The sequence below is a fragment of the Trichechus manatus genome, unplaced genomic scaffold (genome assembly GCF_000243295.1).
Source record: "Trichechus manatus latirostris isolate Lorelei unplaced genomic scaffold, TriManLat1.0 scaffold00007, whole genome shotgun sequence".
NCBI classification, from domain to species: Eukaryota; Metazoa; Chordata; class Mammalia; order Sirenia; family Trichechidae; genus Trichechus; species Trichechus manatus.
Window position 1 is genome coordinate 20,407,982 of NW_004443943.1, and position 18,822 is coordinate 20,426,803.

Sequence of the window (18,822 nt, forward strand, 5' to 3'; positions counted from 1 at the left end):
CCCACAGTATGCCAAAGGGGAAATGGGTGAAGGTGTGGGGGCGGTGGGAGGGTGGCTGGTCAGCAAGTAGTCAGTGGGCCTCAGGCCACAAACACACTTTCCAGTCTCTAACTTCCTAATTTACTATTACAGAAATGAAGAAGTGATAGTGTGGTAGAAGTGTGCAGTGCAGGGGTGGGTGACGTGGTTTCTATTACTAACCAGGGACCACCTTAGACAAGTCACTTCTTACTGGGCCTCAGTTTCCCCATCTGTAACAGGATTGAATTGACTCAGTACTTTCCAAACTGGGGTTCCTGAGGCATAGTCGCAGCCTGTGTGTGCACTTGAAAGCCTTGAGATAGCTATCTTTCTGGGGTGTCAAGTTTATTCAGGATTTTGGGGAAAATTCACTGTGTGCCAAGTCTTGTACTAAATTTTTACGTGATCCTCACAATAACCTCATGAAGTATTGTTATTATTCCCATTTTATAGATGAAAACACTGGTGCACAGAAAGAGTAAATAATACACCTAATATCACACTGTTATTAATGACAAAACAAAAGATTAAAAAAAAAAATCTGGGCTCATTCCAAGTCATTTTGGGATCTACCCCCAGACCCATGGGCGCTCTTTGGTGAAGTCTGAAGAGCATAGGCTTAAATTATCTTCAAAGTCCAGCTCTGAAATTCCTAAACAAATCTCGGCTAAATTGATGTTTTAAGGGCTTCACACACCCGGTACCCCAAAACGGTGGAGGCGGCTGAGGAGACCTCTTGCGAGTCGCAAGGATTCACTCGGTGGGGTTTCCCAGCCCCTCTGGCGCTTCCAAGGCCGGGCTCAAGGGCCTGGGGACTCAACCTCACCACCTAACCAGGGTGTTTCCAGCTGGTGTTGCGCGGCACTTCCTCGTTCCCGCGCGCTCCTGCGCTCCTCAGGCCGGGAGGTGGCCAGAAGGGAGATGTCGCAACTGCCTCCCTCCCTCTTTCCCCGCCTTGGCGCTGACTCTCTCCCAGACGAGCGCGCGCGCAGACGGCTGCGGGCGGCCGGACGCCCGGCATGTTCCTTGAGTACTCACAGGAGGCGGGCGCTGGACCTCCGCGCAGCCTGGAGCAAGCCAACCGCACCCGCTTCCCCTTTTTCTCCGAAGTCAAGGGAGACCACCGGCTGGTGCTGAGCGCCGTGGAGACGGTCGTGCTGGCGCTCATCTTTGTGGTGTCGCTGCTGGGCAACGTGTGCGCCCTGGTGCTGGTGGCGCGCCGACGACACCGCGGCACCACCGCCTGCCTTGTGCTCAACCTCTTCTGCGCGGACCTGCTCTTCACCAGCGCCATCCCGCCCGTGATGGCCGTGCGCTGGACCGAGGCCTGGCTGCTGGGCCCCATCGCCTGCCACCTACTCTTCTACGTGATGAGTTTGAGCGGCAGCGTCACCATTCTCACGCTGGCCGCCGTCAGCCTGGAGCGCTTGGTGTGCATCGTGAGTCTACAGAGCGGCGTGCGGCGCCCGGGGTGGCGGACGCGGATCGCGCTGCTCGCTGTCATCTGGGGCTATTCGGCGCTCGCCGCGCTGCCCCTCTGCGTCTTCTTCACCGTCGTCCCGCAGCGGCTCCCCGGCGCCGACCAGGTGAGCGCAGGGCGGTTCGCGCCCTGCGGGTGTCCGTGGCGACCTAGGGGGCGGGGATTGGCGGAAGCGGCAAGCTGGGATGATAATGGTGTGACAACAACAAAAACAGTAACAGGTCGTTTGTTGCGCTGTGCTCTGCACTGTCAGGTTTTACCGCTTCAATCTCACTACAATCCTGCGACGCAGATCCCGTAAGCGCCCTCCAAAACGCTGAAAGTCCCAAAAATTCCTGTGAAGTGCAAGCACTCTTTATTGCGAGTTTAATGAAATAACCGGTAGCCTGACCAGCCAACCCAACCGAAGTTCGGCGGTCTAGCACCCAAGTGGCTCATCACATTGTATTGACTTCTGCTTTACCGCTGAGTGTTACAATACTATTATTATGACGCCCACTTACACAGAAGTGGAAACTGAGGCACAGAGGAATATTAACTTGGTCAGGGTCTCTCACCCTTAATGGTAGGAGGAGCTGGGATCCTGCCCAGCAGTTTCACCTCGGGGCTTTGAAAGAGCGCGGGGCAGGTGCTTGAGGATAGGACTGGAGAAAGGGCGCTGGATGCTCAGGAACGCAGACCCCACGCTGCCTTTTGGGGGCTTGCGACTCCTCCTCTTGGGGGCCTCAGTTTTTCCAACGGCAAGACGGAGAAATTGGTTTTTCTTGTCCTGGGAACGTTGGATGATGGCTTTGGGGTACCTGAGTGCCTGAAATGTCACACAGATTCCAGCCTTGCATAAGGCTGGGCTGATGAACTTTATTCTAGGTAGCAGGCCCACAGTTGTCATTCAGATCGTAAAGGAGTCCACGATCCTAAAAGGGTTCTGCGAACAGTGAAGGGCATTGATGCAGAATCCCCGGCGCAGGTCTGACCCTAGAAGGGTCCCCAGAGTCCTGGTCTCATTGCTGCCTTGTTTCGCACGGTGGCAGGCTTCGCGCGCCGAGATTGGCCCCGGAGGTCGGGTCCGGGCCCGGGGCCAGAGTAGGGGCCAGCGTCGGGCGGATTTACCATCCACTCTGCGTGCTAGGTTCTCGGCGGCCTCGTGGGGAGTGGTGAGGTGGGAGTTACGGCAGTATGCGCGCGGAGTAGGAAGACCGAGTCCGTGCCCTGGGCTGAGCCTCCCAGAGTGTCTGACCAGGGCTGCGTTCTCGGCCCCCTCCCTTTTTCTACTGTGGATGGTGGGTTTCCGGCCCCAGGCCCTAGGAGGAAATGTGGGGCGCCCTGAAAAACCTGGCTCAAACAGCAGCTCCGAAGAGGGGCCTATGCAGGGCTAGTCGAGGGTAAGGAGTGTGCAATGTCACCAGGGCGGAGTGAGAGGCTTCGAGCTGTAGAGATGAACACAGTCCGACCAGAGGACACCCCGTAGGTGTGTGACACAGAGGCGCTTCTCGAGGGTTTCCCCAGATGGGTCTTTCAAGCAGGCCTTTTTGAGGGTAGTGGGAGCAGTCCGCATCCTGTGTCGGCAGTATTTTTTAAAAAACAGAAGTCAAATCTAAAAGTCTCCTTCCTAATCGTTTATTTCTTGTGTTGAATACATTTATTGTAACGTCCTTAAATGATGCACAGGCCAGAACTGTATCGAGCCTGTGGCACTTGATCAAATCACATGGAGCCTGTGGCCTTGTCCTATCAGGTGGGGGCCGAGAGAGCAGGATTAGGGGAGCTGGTTGGGGGAGATTTGCATGGGCAGACCAAGGACCTCACTTAGTGGGAGGCCTTGTCCTTCTCAGCCCAGCTACACCTGAGACTCAAGAAGCAAGTAGATGCCTCTGAAATAAGTGGAACCCAGGCCCTCACCCCAGTTGGACCAGAGTATCTGGGATCTGGGTTGGTGACATCAGTTTTGTTTTGTTTGTCTAAATTTGTGCCATCAGTTTTTTTTTTTTTTTTTTTAAGTTATTCTCACATTGAATTGCAGTATTTCCATATTTTTCACTTGAGGGATTTCACCCCTATTTTTTCTTACAGGAAAAAAAAAGACATCCTGGGAATTAAAGAATTAAAGATACAATAGAAGGACTCTTAAGGATATCTTGTTTCCAGATGTGTATTTTGTGCCCTTCCTTTTTAAAATTGTTTTCGGTACAGTCCTACCTGTCATTAGGTGCCGTGGGGTTGAATTCGACTCATGGCAACCCATGTGAGTAGAACTGCCCAACGGGGTTTTCTTGGTTGTAATCTTTACAGAAGCTGATCGCCAGGTCTTTCTCCCACGCAGCTGCTGAGTGGGTGAGAACCATCAACCTTCCAGTTAGCAGCTGAGTGCTTAACCCTTGCACCAACAGGGCACCTTGTCTCCTACTTCACTGGCAAATAATGCTAAGAAATGAGGCTCTTGTTATCTCTCAGCAAAAAGCCCAGATTAAAAATTGTTCGTTGACATGGACACAGGTGATTGTTTGAACAAGAAGGCCCTCTTTTGCACAGATGGGGGAACTTCTGTGTCTTGGCCACACTGCACTTTACGCCTGGCAGGACATCTGTGGTTGGGTCTCTCTCCAGTGCTTGTGGAGTGACCAGAGTTGCTGCTGACAAGGTGTTTCCATGGAAGTCTGTGCCCCTCAGTGCCCCTCAGCACACAGACCTCTTGTATTAATGAAGAAACACTTCCTTGGTTTTAAGGGCCTTTGGAGGAGGGATGAGGGCAGAGCCACTGAGAAAGAGGGGGGCCTTTGCAGGGCTTTGGAAGATTGGAGGCCAGATGAGTTAGTGCAGGAGCTTCCTTCACAGAAATTCTGAGAGGCAGGGAGGGGGAGCTTGTAATGAAAATGGGATAGTCCTTTCTGGCTCTCCATCCTCCTTGTCTTCTCCCCTGCATCCCCCTCCTTCCCTTGCCAAATAAGCCAACAAACAGAAAAACTCCCCAATTCGTCAGGGGGTGGTGCCTGAGCATGAAGGAAACACTTCACTTCACAGGTGAGCAAACTGAGGCTCAGAGGTTGAAGAAATAAATGAAAAAGAATGAGAAATCAAAAAAAAAACAAACAAAAAAAGAGTGTGACAACAATTTAAAAAAGGGACAGAGAAAGATCTGGTCTAGACTGAACTGAGTCTCACATTTAAAATCAACAAGGCTTGTTTTCTCAGTCTTTATACCCCTGCCTTCCTGACTGTAGATGCTGCCAGCCCCGTCACATCTGGACACTAAATATGGAGAGTTTGGACTGGGGACATTTTCCTACCCAACCACATGCTAAGGAAACTAACGCCCCCCACCCCATGCACAGACTGGCTCCCTGCCCGCAAGGAGTACTGGCCAAGGTGACACTGTCTCTTACAGCTTTCTGCTTATCTAAGCCCCCCTGCCCCAAACCGGATCATGACTACCTTTGTTCATTTGGGCTGTGGGTGCCCAGCAGTGCAGAGTGACTGCTTTAAAATATCACTGAACAGCTGGATGAAAATGATTTTGCTAGACACTGGTATTTGGAATATGGGCTTTGCAGTCAAACGTTCTGAGTATGAACCCCATGTCTGCCATTTAGGAGCTGTGTGTGACAGACAGCAAGTTCCCCCACTGCTCTATGCCTCGTTTTTCTCATTTGCAAAATAGGTGTGAAAACAGTATCCGCCTTATAGGATTATCATGAGGATGAATGTGCAATAAATGGGCCAACGCGAGGCACACACACTGTTAAGCGCTCCGGAATTGCTGGCATTGCTAGTTTTCTTATCATTGGTTATAAACATTTTAAACATTCTTCAAACAGTGTAATTCCTCTGATTGCTGTAAAATAATAGACTGCCATTTTAAGGGAACGAACACATCCTAGCAACGCTGACATCTCAGCCAGGTCAGAGCAGCCTATTGCAATGGGATTTCTGCCTGTGTGTGCCATGGACTTGGTGGGCAGTGACCCTCTTTGGCAAGCGGGAAAGACTATGTACCTGGCCAGAAGGTGCTGCTGCCCATTCATTCCACAATGTTTACTGAGCATCCTCTCTCTCTCCCCACACACAGGCACCCCGGGGCCAGGCACTGGGCTGGTAAAAATCACATGACCACAGTTTCTGTCCAAATACATTTATTGAGCACCCAGGTGGTCTCAGACCCTGACTCAATTCAGTCCTCACAATAACCCCATGAGCAGCTGTCCTTATTGTTATTCTCTGGAGGAGGCAATGCCTAAAGTGATACTTTGGGCAAAGAATGGAGCTGGAATTTGGTCTGTGTCTGTCTGGTTCCTTCCTGTATCAACTTCCATGAGTTCGCCTGGCCCCCTGCTGTGCCCTGCCCTGATTTAACACTCGCCAACCATGTTACTGTGTCTCTATTGAGTGTGGATCATCTGAGGAGACAAACACAGTTGACTTGCTTTTGTTAATATTAGAAGATAACTTTTAAAACGTAAGAAAGCAAGGCCCCTTCGCTTTTGGGAAGCTGGTACCAGTTGCCACTGAGTTGATTCTGACTCCTGGTGACCCTGTGCGTGGCAGAGTAAAACTGTGCTGCATAGGGTTTTCAATGACTGATTTTTTGGGAAGTAGATTGCCAGGCCTTTCTTCTGAGGTGGCTTTGCATGGACTCGGACCTCTGATCTTTTGGTTAGCAGTTGAGCTCGTTAACTGCTTGCACCACCCAGGGACTATGGGAAGCTGACAGGGGAGGAGATACTCAGAATTTTTTTCCTAGTTCTTTAAAATGTCTTCTGTTTTGTTTGAGGAGGTGGGGCAGGGAGAATGGTTTACAAAGGGCTCCCTGGAGATACTCCCGGAAGATCCATTAGAGAAGCTGACAAGAAAAGCACGGGAATCAGGTGGCCCTTACCAGCCTGTGACCTGCATACCTTGAGGCTTAATTGCCTCCCCTGGAGAATGGAAATATGATAATTATTGCCCTGTCTGTCTTCAGTGGTTACGCTGATGGTCAGAAGCAGGTGGTTTGTAAGTGGGATTGCAGTGGATAATGGAAGGGATTCTGGGGTGTATGGTTCATACTACATTTGTGTAATAGTGCAACACAAGGGTGTGACCAAAAAAAAACCAAACCTGTTGCCATCGAGTCAATTCTGACTCATACCAACCCTATAGGACAGAGTAAAACCGGCTCATAGGGTTTGCAAGGAGTGGCTGGTAGATTCAAACTACCAGCCTTTCAGTTAGCAACCATACCTCTTAACCACTGCACCACCAGGGCTCCATGGGTGTGACAGTGTCAGGTAACCCCTAGCTAGGACTGAGGACAAATAAGAAGCCAGCATTTAAATGACGTTCTCTTCCTTTTTGTAACTAGGAAATTCCAGTTTGCACACTGGTTTGGCCCAGCATTGCAGGAGAAATCTCTTGGGATGTGTCTTTTGCCACTTTGAACTTCTTGGTGCCGGGGCTGGTCATTGTGATCAGTTACTCCAAAATTTTACAGGTATGTATGCTTCAAGCACTGCAGCTGAACTTCACTTGGGCTTGGGGTATTTCAGGTAGAATCTTAGGATTTCAGGGTCAGAAGGGTTCACTGTGGTGCAATCCTGGTTCACTGACCAGATCCACATTGTGCAAAGTGAGTCTGGTATTTAAAAATAATAAGTTATGTCTTTGTGATTGTTATTTTCCTTTTTCTGATCACTAAAATAATACAAGTTCATTATTAAAAAATTCATATAAAAACAGACATACAGAAATGTGTAACACAGAAACTGAAAATCTGCTTTACTTCCATTGTTAACAATTCAAGGAATGTTTTTTACAAGTTATTTTTCTTACAAATTTACATATATACACAAAAATATATAGACTCAAAATGACTTAAGTCAAATGGATTTTCCCACAGAAACAAAGATAAAACACTAAGTTAGATCCCTGACTGTGTACATGATACCTGTTTCTATATACACATATACTATATACATATATACTATATGTGTTTGTATACATACATATGAATCATATGAAGTTGTAGGTTAAAATGGCCACATATCAGCTATTTTACATAGTTCAGCCCAGTTTTTTTCCAGATATGAGATAATACTATCTGTGCTGTAACTTCCTTGTCTTACTCAACACTGGATCTTAATATCTTTCCATATCAGTTCCTAGATCTCCGTCTCATTGCTTTTAATGCCTCTGTGGTCTGCTAGCATACAGATGTGTGACATAATTTATTTTATGGCCCTTTGGGTTGTATCCATTGTTTCCCCATCACAAACAGCACTTCAGTGATGGAGAATGTATACTTTACAATTTTTTATTGAAGTAGAATATGCAGAGAGAAAAAGCACACCCAGCATATGTGTGCAGCTTTCAAGTGGATACCTGTAAAAGCAGCTCCCAGATGAAGACACAGAATGTTACCAGCAGCCCAGAAGCCCTCTCTTGCTACTTTCCTGTGGTTACCCTCCACTCCCAAGGAATGTGCATTTAAAATCTCTACTGAAACAGGAAATGATCCCTACCTTCAAAACAAATGTGTACAGGGACCTAAAAAAAATGCACAGCCTGCTTCCCACCTCTTGAGGCAGCCCATTTACCTGTACGGTGCTGGCCCAGGCAGACAGCATGTACTCAGAGGTAAGCCCATTTTAGAAGGCCTAATGCACAGCCTTTAAGTCGTCTTGGAGTTTCACAGTTGTTGAATCTTGGTTTTATAGCATATTATGGGCCATCTGGCAAACGGGCATAGTGAAGTGGTGCCCTGATGTCCTGTTTGCTGTCTGGCCATTTTTATGGTCTTTGTAACTCAGGATCTGCAGCCTTTTTAGATGCTCAAAACCCAAAAGCCAGGCCACCCCCGACCCAGGTTTGCTAACCCTTGGGTCCTGTGGGAGATGGCCTCCCATGCTATTCCCTAGACTGTTCCCCACCAGATGACTCCCTCAAAGTGACCACCAGCCTGGGACTTGCTTGTGGCAGATTCAGGCCTGGAGTTAAGGTCTGTAAAGTGCTTGCAATGAGGCTTTGCATATGAAAAAGGCATGTAGGTGTTAGCTGTTATCGTTAAGTTAAAAAGAAAAGCTAGCGAGAACGGAAGAGAAATGTACGATGAATTTTAAAAAATTTATTTAACAAATATTTATGTAGTATTTACAATGTGCCAGAAACTAACTCATTTAATCTTTTTTTTAAATAATAATTTATTGTGTTTTCAATAAAAGTTTACACAGCAAATTAGGTTCCCATTTAACGATTGCTACACTAATTGTTCAGTAATGTTGGTTACATTTTTCACAATGTGTCAACATTCTCATTAATTTCATTCTGGATGTTTCATTTCCAGTAATCTGGTCTCCCTGTCCCCTTAGACCATTCATCTTTACTTTAGAGTAATTGTTGACCATTTGGTCTCATATAGATGACTTTTTAAAGGTACACAGTACTCATGGGTAATATTCTTTATTATATAAGCCAACCTGTTATTTAGCTGAAAGGTAACCTCAGAGAGTAGTTTCAGTTCAAGGTTTATGGAGTATCTCAGGACAATAGTCTCGGAGAGTCTCAACCGGTCCAGTAAGTCTGGACTTTTTAAGAATTTGAGCTCTGTTCCACATTTGTCTCCCCTTCTATCAGGATTCATCTATTGTGGCCTTGAGCAGACAGTCGTTAGTGGTAGCTGGGCACCATATATTTCTTCTAGTCTCAGGGTAGATGAGGCGTAGTTCACGTAGACTGCTAGTCCTGTAGACTAGTTTCTTCTCTGAGTCTTTTCTTTCCTTCTTTCTCGTTTGTGGCTCATTTAATCTTGGTAAGAATTATAGATGAGGAAACCAATGCACAGAATGCTTAAGTAATTTGCCCAAGATAACACAGTGGCAGGTGGCAGGATTTAAACCTAGGCAGTCTGGCCCCAGATTTCCAACATTAATTCCTCAGACATTTGTTAAAGTTCTGCTCTGTGCAAATTGCCTGTCCAAAGGGGTGGGGGGGAGGGGTGGTGAGCCAAGAGTGATCAAATCACATTCTCTACCTAGAAGGAGCTTTGACACAAGGAGAGGGAAGAGGGACACAGACAAGGGTGCTGCTATTCAGTGTAGTGAAACTCTGGAACACAAGGTGGAGTGATGCTGAGACTTTGAGTAAAAACACTTTGCAAACTGTTAAATGCTACACAAATGTAAGGGATGAATGAGGTATATATGAGACGAACAGCAAAGGGCATGAAAGACAGACACAAAGATCTGAAAGGACTATTTTAATCACCTGTCTTTGAGTCCTGAAGCTGCCACTTTCTTGCTATGTGGTCTTGGGCAAGTTACTTAACTTGCTTAACTTCTCTTGTCTGCAAAATGGCAATCGTAATTCCAAGAGGATAAGGTTGTGTGGCATGTGAGAGATACCTCTGGTGTAACAATATGTGATATCTGCCTGTAGCAGGTGCTGGATAAATTATGCCTGTTGTTAGGTGACAGAGATTTTTGAGAGGCTAAATAGGAGGGCCCCAGATTTGGAGCACAGCAAGTACAAGGAACCGATCCTGGAGCAAGGCAGGCTGGAAGGGGTGGGCAGCATTTGGTGTCTCCCCCTTGGTGGTCCCACTCCTGCGTCCCCTGGAGGCAAGAAGGCTCTAGCTTGTCCCTTTTTTATTCCTGCCTCACACTCCTCAGTTGCCTGGTGATGGCAGTCTAAATTATTCTATGGAAAAATTTCCCACTCACCCCCTATTTCTTCCTCAGGCGAGGTCCCACCTGGACCAGACTGAAAAAAACAAAAACAAAACAAAACCAAGAAACCTGATGGGTTTAGGGAGGTCTTCTCTCATCCACCTGCTTCTAAACAGCAATTTATCACTCTCCAAACATTTTGCATATAAACCCACAGTCAGTCTTTGGTTCTCCCCGTCACAGACCCCGGGTCTGTATTCACAGAGACGAAGCACAACTGGCGAACACCGGAAGCTGCTTGGCACGTAATTGAAAAACCCACCCCTTTCCCACCAATCTTCAAGGCTCATCTGTCACTGCTGCCTCTAACCCAGGCCCATCTCTAGGCTTGAGGCGTGCCTCTTCCAAATCACCCTGTTCTTTTATTCCTCTAAAATAGTCTTCTTTAAAGTGCTCTCTGGAACTCCATGCAATGTTAGAAGGTATTAGAAAGGGTTCCATGATCGCATTAGTTTGGGAAATGCTCAGTTAAACAGAGTAAGTGGGTTTCTTAGGTGCAGGACTTCTCAGAGCCTTTCCTACACTGATGTACGTTGGGGAGCTCCAGGATGGGAATAGAGCAGGCAACCTTGCTCAATCTGACTACAACCAGTTAACGGTTGCAATCTAGTCAACTCTGACTCACGGAAACCTCATGTGTCAGAGTAGAACTGTGCTCCAAACAGTTTTCAGTGGTGGATTTTTCACAAGTAGATTGCCAGACCTTTTTTCTGAGGCCCCACTTCTGGACTGGTGCTCCATGGAACCCCCTTTGGGAAATCCTGCTCTAAAGTCCCTGTCCTGGTTACTACTTCTGACCTGGACAAGGATTCAGAGCAGCTGGGTTTTTAAAGCTCTTCCAAGGCTTTACCTGGTCTCTTACCTTGCCAATCACCCTTCAGGGGTGCTCAGGGCGGCAGCCTTATTCGGCCCCCTTCTGCCATCCCTGCTTCCTCTTTCCTTGTGACTCAGACATGCCATACATCTTCAGCAGCTTTTTCTAATCAACAGTTTCCCAGAGAAATAGCCTCCTGGCCACTCCCCAGTGCCTTCTATCAAGCTGTCAATGCTAGCTGTTTGGGCTTGGTTTGCATTATTGCACAGCAACCATTGCTGTGGCGACACACGCTGCTCCCACCCTTTGTGACAGTGTGCACGTTTCTTTTTCCCTTCCCTGCCCTACAAACACCCTAGAATGGAAGTGCGGTGTGGGCAGGGCTCCTTTCCCTACCGTCTTGTTCATTGCCGTATCTCCAGCACTCAGAAGAGTGCTAAGCACACAGTAGAGGTAGGTGCTCAATAAATATTTGTTAAATGAGTCCATAGCTTGAAGTAGGATAACCCTCAGCCTATCTCAGAGCTTAGCCAAGAAACACAATCTGTTAAAGCCGAACATGAAGGTGTTAAACAGTGAAGATGTAGCCCTTTCTCCATACCTGGCCCTCATTCCCCCCACTTTGGGGCCTGCTGGCCAGTGATGGAAAGGGAGGTGGACCCTCTAGAAAGATAGAGATCTACTGTCTGATGTTTCTAATTAGGCAGCTGCTGATTGACCAAGGCAACCCCTAGAGAAGACCCAACCCCAGGGTCTACCCCATTTGGCTCCCAGGGAGAGACTAGGTCAGACCTGTGTTAGTGGGAGCATCCTCTACCTGCATCCACCTGTCAGCAACTGAGATCATCACCACCCCCATAGCTGGCGAGAGCAACTGAGGCGTGGAAAGGGGGTGCGAAATCTTCAAAATTCAGTCTTTGAAAATTCACACGGGTGAGAAGGCAGCAAGTCTCAACCAGACAGTTTGAAAAGAGACTCTTCTTCAAAAGATGGGGGTGAGGGGTGGAGAGTGGTGAAGTGGGGGGATGGGACCCACACCAAGCCTGTTGTCTTAGATTAGTAGTTCTCATATGTTAGTGAGCAAGAATCACCTGGGCAGTTTATTTAAAATGCAGATTTCTGGGTCCCACTCAGAACCACAGAATCAAAGTATCTGAAGGTAGGGCCTGAGCATTTGCATTTTAGCGCAGTGACTGAGGCAGGTGGTCATGGCCCACGTTCTGAGGAGCATGGTTCTCCTTCTGGCAGGAGGTGAAGAATGTCGGCTCCTGCCTGTGGGGCAGATGCCTTGAGCAAGTCACTTCACCTCTCAGAGCTTCCGTCTCTTACTTTAAAAATGGGGTAACCAAGGTCGAGAAAGGAGAGTGTTGACATGTCGTGGGGTTGTTGACCAATGTCATAAAACAACATGTGTACTAACTGTTCAATGAGAAACTATTTGTTCTGTAAACCTTCATCTAAAGTACAATAAAAAAAATTTTTTTTAAAAAAACATTATAAGCTAAAAAAAGGAGGTAACGCCAGAACCTACTTTGTAGGCTTGTTTGGAGGATTAAAGTTAATGCTCAAAAGTTAATCGAGCATTTAATTTAATGTAAAAGCACATGAAGTGTAGTGCCCGAGACATTTTAAACCTTGGGTAACTGTTAACTAGAGTCTCTGGGTAGTGCAAATGGTTAATGTGCTTGGCTGCTAACCAGAAGGTTGGAGGTTTGAGTCCACAAACAAGTTCCTTGGAAGAAAGGCCTGGCAATCTAATCCCAAAAAATTAGCGATTGAAAACTCTATGGAGCACACTTCTACTCTGACACACATGGGCCACCATGAATCAGAGCTGACTCTACAGCAACTGGTTTGGCTTTGTTGTTGTTGTTTTTAATTTATTATCGTTAACTACTCTTGCTCTCCAGGTCACAGAGCAAGCGGGGAGCCACATTAGATTATAAAGGCCCATTTCCCTCCTCACCCCCCACAAGTTGTAGGAACTGTGGAGAGAAGGAAGTGGCAGCATCTGTCAGTGCTTAAAAAAGACCCAAACACTTATGCACTTGGCCCGTGAGTCAGCCTGCTTAGTCTGTTCACTCACAGTCATTGTCAGGCACCTGCTAGAGCCCTGGGCCATGGTGGGCACTGGGATGGCCCATTCATGGTCCCAGCCCCCAAAGAGCCTGCAGTCTGCTGAAGCCAGAGGTGAGACCAACACATGGACTACCATATAGTCTGTGTGGCAAGTGCTCCGTGAGCACCAGGAACAAAGTGCTGTAGGGTGTCGAGGGGGAGAAGAACCAGGAAGGCTTCTTGGAGTTCATGGCATTAGACTTGGAGTTAAAGTCTGGGCGGACGATTTCCATTGACAGAGATAAGAGGATAGGAAGGGACCAACTCAAGATGAAGAGGATGGGCTGGAGTCAGACTGCCAATGCTTGAAGCCCAACTCTGCAACGTCTTAGCAGGGTAATGTTGGGAAAGTTTCTTAACCTCTTTGAGCTTCAGTTTCCTCATCTGTAAAATGGACATGGTTAAAGTACATATATCACAGGATTGTTGGGAGAATTTAAAGAGATAATTCAAGTGCCATGTACAGGGCTTGGCACACAGTAGGGGCTCAGTAAATGTGAGCTTCAACATCTTCATTCAACAGATATCCATGAGGCACTATACCAGGAACTCGTGATACATTGTCATCTGTCTTGGCAGGGCAACGTGGGCAGCTTGAGGGATGAGGCTGCTATTGGAATCAGCCCTCAGATGCCCATCAGGCTGCACTTTGACCTAGAGTGTCACCCCTACCAAAGGGCAGTGCCACTTCTCCTGCAGCCCACCTACCTGCCACCCTGCCTGGCTGTTACTCTCCTTTACCGGATCTATTGGCCGAGATTGTCTGCTCAGATTAACCAGCTGTCCTAATTTGCTAGGGCCGCCATTACAAAATACCACGAAGTGGGTGGCTGAAAACTGCGAGAACATTGTGTCACCCTTCTGGAGGCTAGAGGTACGAATTCACGGTATTGGCAGGCCCATGTTATCTCCAAAGGCTCTAGGCAAAGATCCTTTCTTGTATTTCCTGCCTTCTGGTAACCTCATGGATTCCTGTGCTCAAAGCTGCAGCATAACTCCTTGTCTGCCTCCTTGGCCACATGACGTTTTTCCCTGGTGTGTCTGTGTCTCTTCTCTTTTATAAGGACAACTCGGATTGGATTAGGACCTACCCTACTCCAGTATGACCTCATGTTAATTGAATCATCTTCAAAGATCCTATTTCCAAACAAGGTCATGTTCACGGGTACCAGGGGTTAGGACTTCAACATAACTTTTTGGGAGACACAATTCAATCCATAACACCAGTTTTCACCTGAACATAAGTTCTAAATTTCATTCTACACAGCAACTTCCAGACTTGGATGTGCCATACCAGCACCAGCGTATGAGCCCAAGATGGCGCGTTATGTCTCCTGAGCAACTCGGGCAGTAGAGGGGAGGGTTGACTAGTATGGCAACACCTTCTGAGACTTTTATATTGCCCTGGGAGGACAGGTAGCCCAGTGGTTAAGCGCTCAGCTGCTAACCAAAAGGTCTGCAGTTTGAATCCTCCGGGCGCTCCTTGGAAACCCTATGGGGAAGTTCTACCCTATCCTGTAGGGCCGCTATGAGTCGGTATCGACTCGACGGCAACGGATTTGGTTTTAGTTTTTTATGGAGACGGTTAATCTTTAGCTCAGCCAAGCTCCACTTCTACAGATAGGAACTTTGACGATTTATTTTTAATGGAGTGATCTTCAACAAGTTTCTTCACATTGCTGAGACTCAATTTCCTCCTCTGTGAAGTAGAAATGATAATAGTACAGTCGCAAAGAGTAGTTGTGAAAATGAAGTGTGACAATTTATAAGATAAATGTGTAACACAGTGTCCGGCACACAGGAAGCGCTCAGTGAAGCTCAGCTGTCCTGAAGAGTGTTTTTGTTCTTCTTTGTTGTTCGCAGCAGGTGTGGGGAGGGGAGCTTGTTCACTCAGCATCTATTGCCCGGTCTCCATTACCAAGAGGCGGACCTAAACTACCGCACAGAAGCAAGCAAGCAATCACATTTAATCATAAGACAATTAAATGGCTGTCTTTCAATTACACCGGTGCCCTGGTGCACAGTGGTTAAGAGCTTGGCTGCTAACCTGAAGGTCAGCAGTTCAAATCCACCAGCTGCTCCTTGGAAACCCTATGGGGCAGTTCTACTCTGTAGAGTTTTCAATTAAACCAGTTGCCATCAAGTCATTTCTGACTCATGGCGACTCCATGTGTGTCAGAGTAGAACTGTGCTCCATAGGGTTTTCCATGGCTGATTTTTTTGAAATTAGATTGCCAGGCCTTTCTTCCAGGATCCTTTTGGGTGGACCTGAACCTCCAACCTTTCAAATGAGAGTGATAACCATTTGCATCACCCACGGACTCCTGTCCTTCAGTTCACTAGTTAGAAATATTCTGAGGAGAATATTTTAAGCCAACCTGATCTGGGAGTTAACACGAGCAAATTGTGAATGGTGCTAATTACCTTCTAATTACTTCCCCCCTTGAGATTCAGGAATCTTAGGAGAATGGGCCAGGAAGGCAAGCACAGAGCCCACAATAAGATTCCTCAGCCTTTAGTCTCCAGACTATGTAAGTCCTCATTCAGTGGCCAGAAAAAGTAGGACACATGGCCAGACTAAGGAAGTGGGAGTTAACAAAGACCACTAATGTGGTCTAGACAGGCTGCAACAAAGCATGTCAGGCTAATAGGTACCATTCCCCCATCACATCCCAGGCTAGCTGTGTACCAGACAGCCTCAGCTGTCTCATTATGCAAGTTACCTGCTACCCCCCCACCCCATTACCAGCCCTCCCACCCTCACCTGGCCATGGCCCTCCCCACTACCACCATCTTGGCACCAGGGAAGCTGAAGGACTGAAAGGTGACAGCCAGGCCTTCCCCCTCTGGCTGTGCCTAACGGACAATTAAAATCAGGCAAAAGGGCAGGACCAGGATGTTCAGTCTCACCCAGCTGGCCAAAATATACTGTTAAGTAAAAAAGAAGCAAGCTTCAAAGTAGGGTGCATGGTGTGATCCTATATGTGTACAAAGCAAAACTACAGACATCTACGATCCCATAACCAGGTATGTGTGTAGATGTAGAGCATTTCCAGAAGGGCATACAGGAAACCATCTACTTGAGTCACCTCTAGGGTATGGAAATGAAGGCTACAGGAGGTTAGATGCCTTAAATGTTTTCATTGGATTCCCTTCAATTTCATCTTTTTTGAGGTTGTATCTTGAGCACATATTGCTTTCATACCACTGATTTTTAAGAAGGAATAACAGGAAAGATGTGCTTCTGTTCACATGTCCTTCTTTTCTAGACCACCCAATTCAGGCTTTTGCACCTCCCCTCATCAGTTCTATTCACACTGTGGGTTATTTTCTGCCTTATCTCTCAGGAGGCCAGTCAGGCGCCATGTTTTTCCAGTGCCTCCTGAGTGTGGGCACTATGCGAGGCCTCTGAGAAGAAGTTCACTCCCCACAAAGTTCCAAAGCCAGATAGCCCCAGCGCAGCCAGGATTGTGGATACCAACTCCTGGACCCTCTGTTCCTCCTAAATGAAAAACCTGTGACATTCCCTGGTAAACTGTGGCTCTGTTCTTTTCTGCCTTCCTGCAGATCACGAAGGCATCCAGGAAGAGGCTCACGGTGAGCCTGGCATACTCAGACAGCCACCAGATCCGCGTGTCCCATCAGGACTTCCGGCTTTTCCGCACACTGTTCCTGCTCATGGTCTCCTTCTTCATCATGTGGAGCCCCATCATCATCACCATCCTTCTCATCTTGATCCAGAACTTCAAGCAAGACCTGGTCATCTGGCCATCCCTCTTCTTCTGGGTGGTGGCCTTCACGTTTGCCAATTCAGCCCTAAACCCCATTCTCTACAACATGGCACTGTTTAGGAACGAATGGAGGAAAATTATTTGCTGCTTCTTGTTCCTGGAAAAGGAAGCCATTTTTACAGACAGGTCTGTAAGAAGAAATGATTTATCTATTATTTCCAGCTAGTTAACTTTTTTTATATAAGCCAAGTTTCTCACTATGGGGTGAGCCCTAGTATGTTTTCAAAAGGAGTGAATTTCCAGGACAGGACCATCATACAAGTGTATTCTGCTTTAAACTTATGCAAATACACGTTTACAACAATGATAAATTAAGGGATGATTATTCAACATTATTTTTCCTTTACAAAAGGATTTTCTATGGGTTCCTTTTAAATATGAGCTTTTTCAGTGTGTTTGTAGTATAATTAATTAACTTCAATAAATTTTTATTTATAACTGTTCAGCAGTCACATCTCCTACATACAAAGTCTTCCTAGTTTCTGAAGTGACGCTTGGAACTGACTCAGGCCCCAGATTTCTCATTTGATGGGTCATAGCCGCTCTAGGCCCCCTAGACTTGTAAGGCCTCAGGGTTATTTATGGATGTCAAGACTGCTTGAGGAATTTCTGAGGAATATTTAAAGGTGATTTTATTATTATTATTATTTTTTAAAAGTGCCATGGCCAGCTTCAGGGGGAAAGGTTTTCATGAAATCAGAAGGTTGAGTACCTCCAAAATGTGTGAGAGTGAGTGAATCCCTTCAGTGATTCATTCACCGGATGTCTATTAAGCCCCTGCTATGGCCAGACACTGTTCTTGGTGCTGGAAATACAGTGATGAACCAGACAGCCACGGCCCCTGCCCTCAGGGTGCTTACTTTCTAGTGGGAGGAGGAACACCGAGTATGTCAACAAGTAATATAGCATCATAGAATGAATAAGTGCCAGGAAGAATATAGGAGAGAATACTATGGTAGTCATGGTAATTCATATGGGGGGAAGGGGTCTAGGGAGATCTTTCTGAGGAATGACATTGGACCTGAAATGTGAACAAGAGTCAGTCAACCATGTGAATCCGGGAGAAGGGGCTTTGCAAGCAGAGGAGACGCTGGTTGCAAAGAGGTTGGTGCGTTTGTGGAACAGAAAGAAGAATGTTGCAGCCAAACCAAACTATTGACTGAGCCTATTCTCCATGAGGCACTGTCCTCAAAGATGGGACAGAAGGGTGCCTTCCTGGAGCCCATCAATTGAGGCCAGGGGAGTTATAGGGCTACAGAAGTTCCAGAGAGTCATACAGAGGGTCTTGGAGGCCACCATAGGGAGTTTATTTTATAGAATGGGGACCACTAGAAGTTTGCTCTTGGAGACTGATATGGCCTGATACATATTTTTTAAATATTACTCTGGCTGCCCTGCAGGGAACGGACTTTGAGGGGCAAGAGTGAAAATGGAGATCAGTTAGGCAGCTGCAGAAGCAGAAAAAGATGATAGGGAACTTGGAGATGGGTGGTATCAATAGGGAAGGTGAGAAGTGATCGGCTTGGGATATACTGTGAGAAGATAGCACAAATACGATTTCTTGATGCACAGGTTTAAAAATGTGAGGAAAGGAGAGGATTCAAGGGTGACTCCTAGGCTACTAACTAAACATTTGTTGGATGGTGTGGCAGGCAACAAAATGGACAAGACTGGGAGAGGAATGAGGGTGGGAGAGCCAAGAGTTTCATTTGGGGCATAGAAATATGATGTCCCAGTGAGACGTCCAAATATAAAGTAGGTAGCTGAATGCGGGGATATGGAGCTTGTGCCTAGAGATACAACGTTGGGAGTCAGATGGTGTTTAGAGACCTATGGTTTTATTGAACATCCCTGCGAGAGAATGGAGAGATAGAAGAAACTAGAGCCAAAGGCTGAAGCCAGGGA

At 47.0% G+C, this 18,822-nt stretch overlaps 1 protein-coding gene across 1 annotated transcript; it reads left to right on the top strand.

The window, feature by feature from the left end:
- The first annotated feature begins 1,040 nt into the window (after positions 1-1,040).
- Positions 1,041-17,276, top strand: FFAR4 (free fatty acid receptor 4). Its single transcript, XM_004369944.3, has 3 exons — positions 1,041-1,607; positions 6,837-6,965; positions 16,694-17,276. Exons 1-3 carry the CDS (start codon positions 1,041-1,043, stop codon positions 17,081-17,083), a joined length of 1,086 nt encoding a protein of 361 aa, XP_004370001.1. The 3' UTR covers positions 17,084-17,276.
- Positions 17,277-18,822: the final 1,546 nt, after the last annotated feature.

Bases quoted from the DNA above. Each gene is read 5' to 3' on its own strand.
- FFAR4 (XM_004369944.3), top strand. From the start codon at position 1,041: ATGTTCCTTGAGTACTCACAGGAGGCGGGCGCTGGACCTCCGCGCAGC. The intron at 1,608-6,836 runs GTGAGCGCAGGG...TTTTGTAACTAG, and splicing joins GGCTCCCCGGCGCCGACCAG to GAAATTCCAGTTTGCACACT. The intron at 6,966-16,693 runs GTATGTATGCTT...GCCTTCCTGCAG, and splicing joins GTTACTCCAAAATTTTACAG to ATCACGAAGGCATCCAGGAA.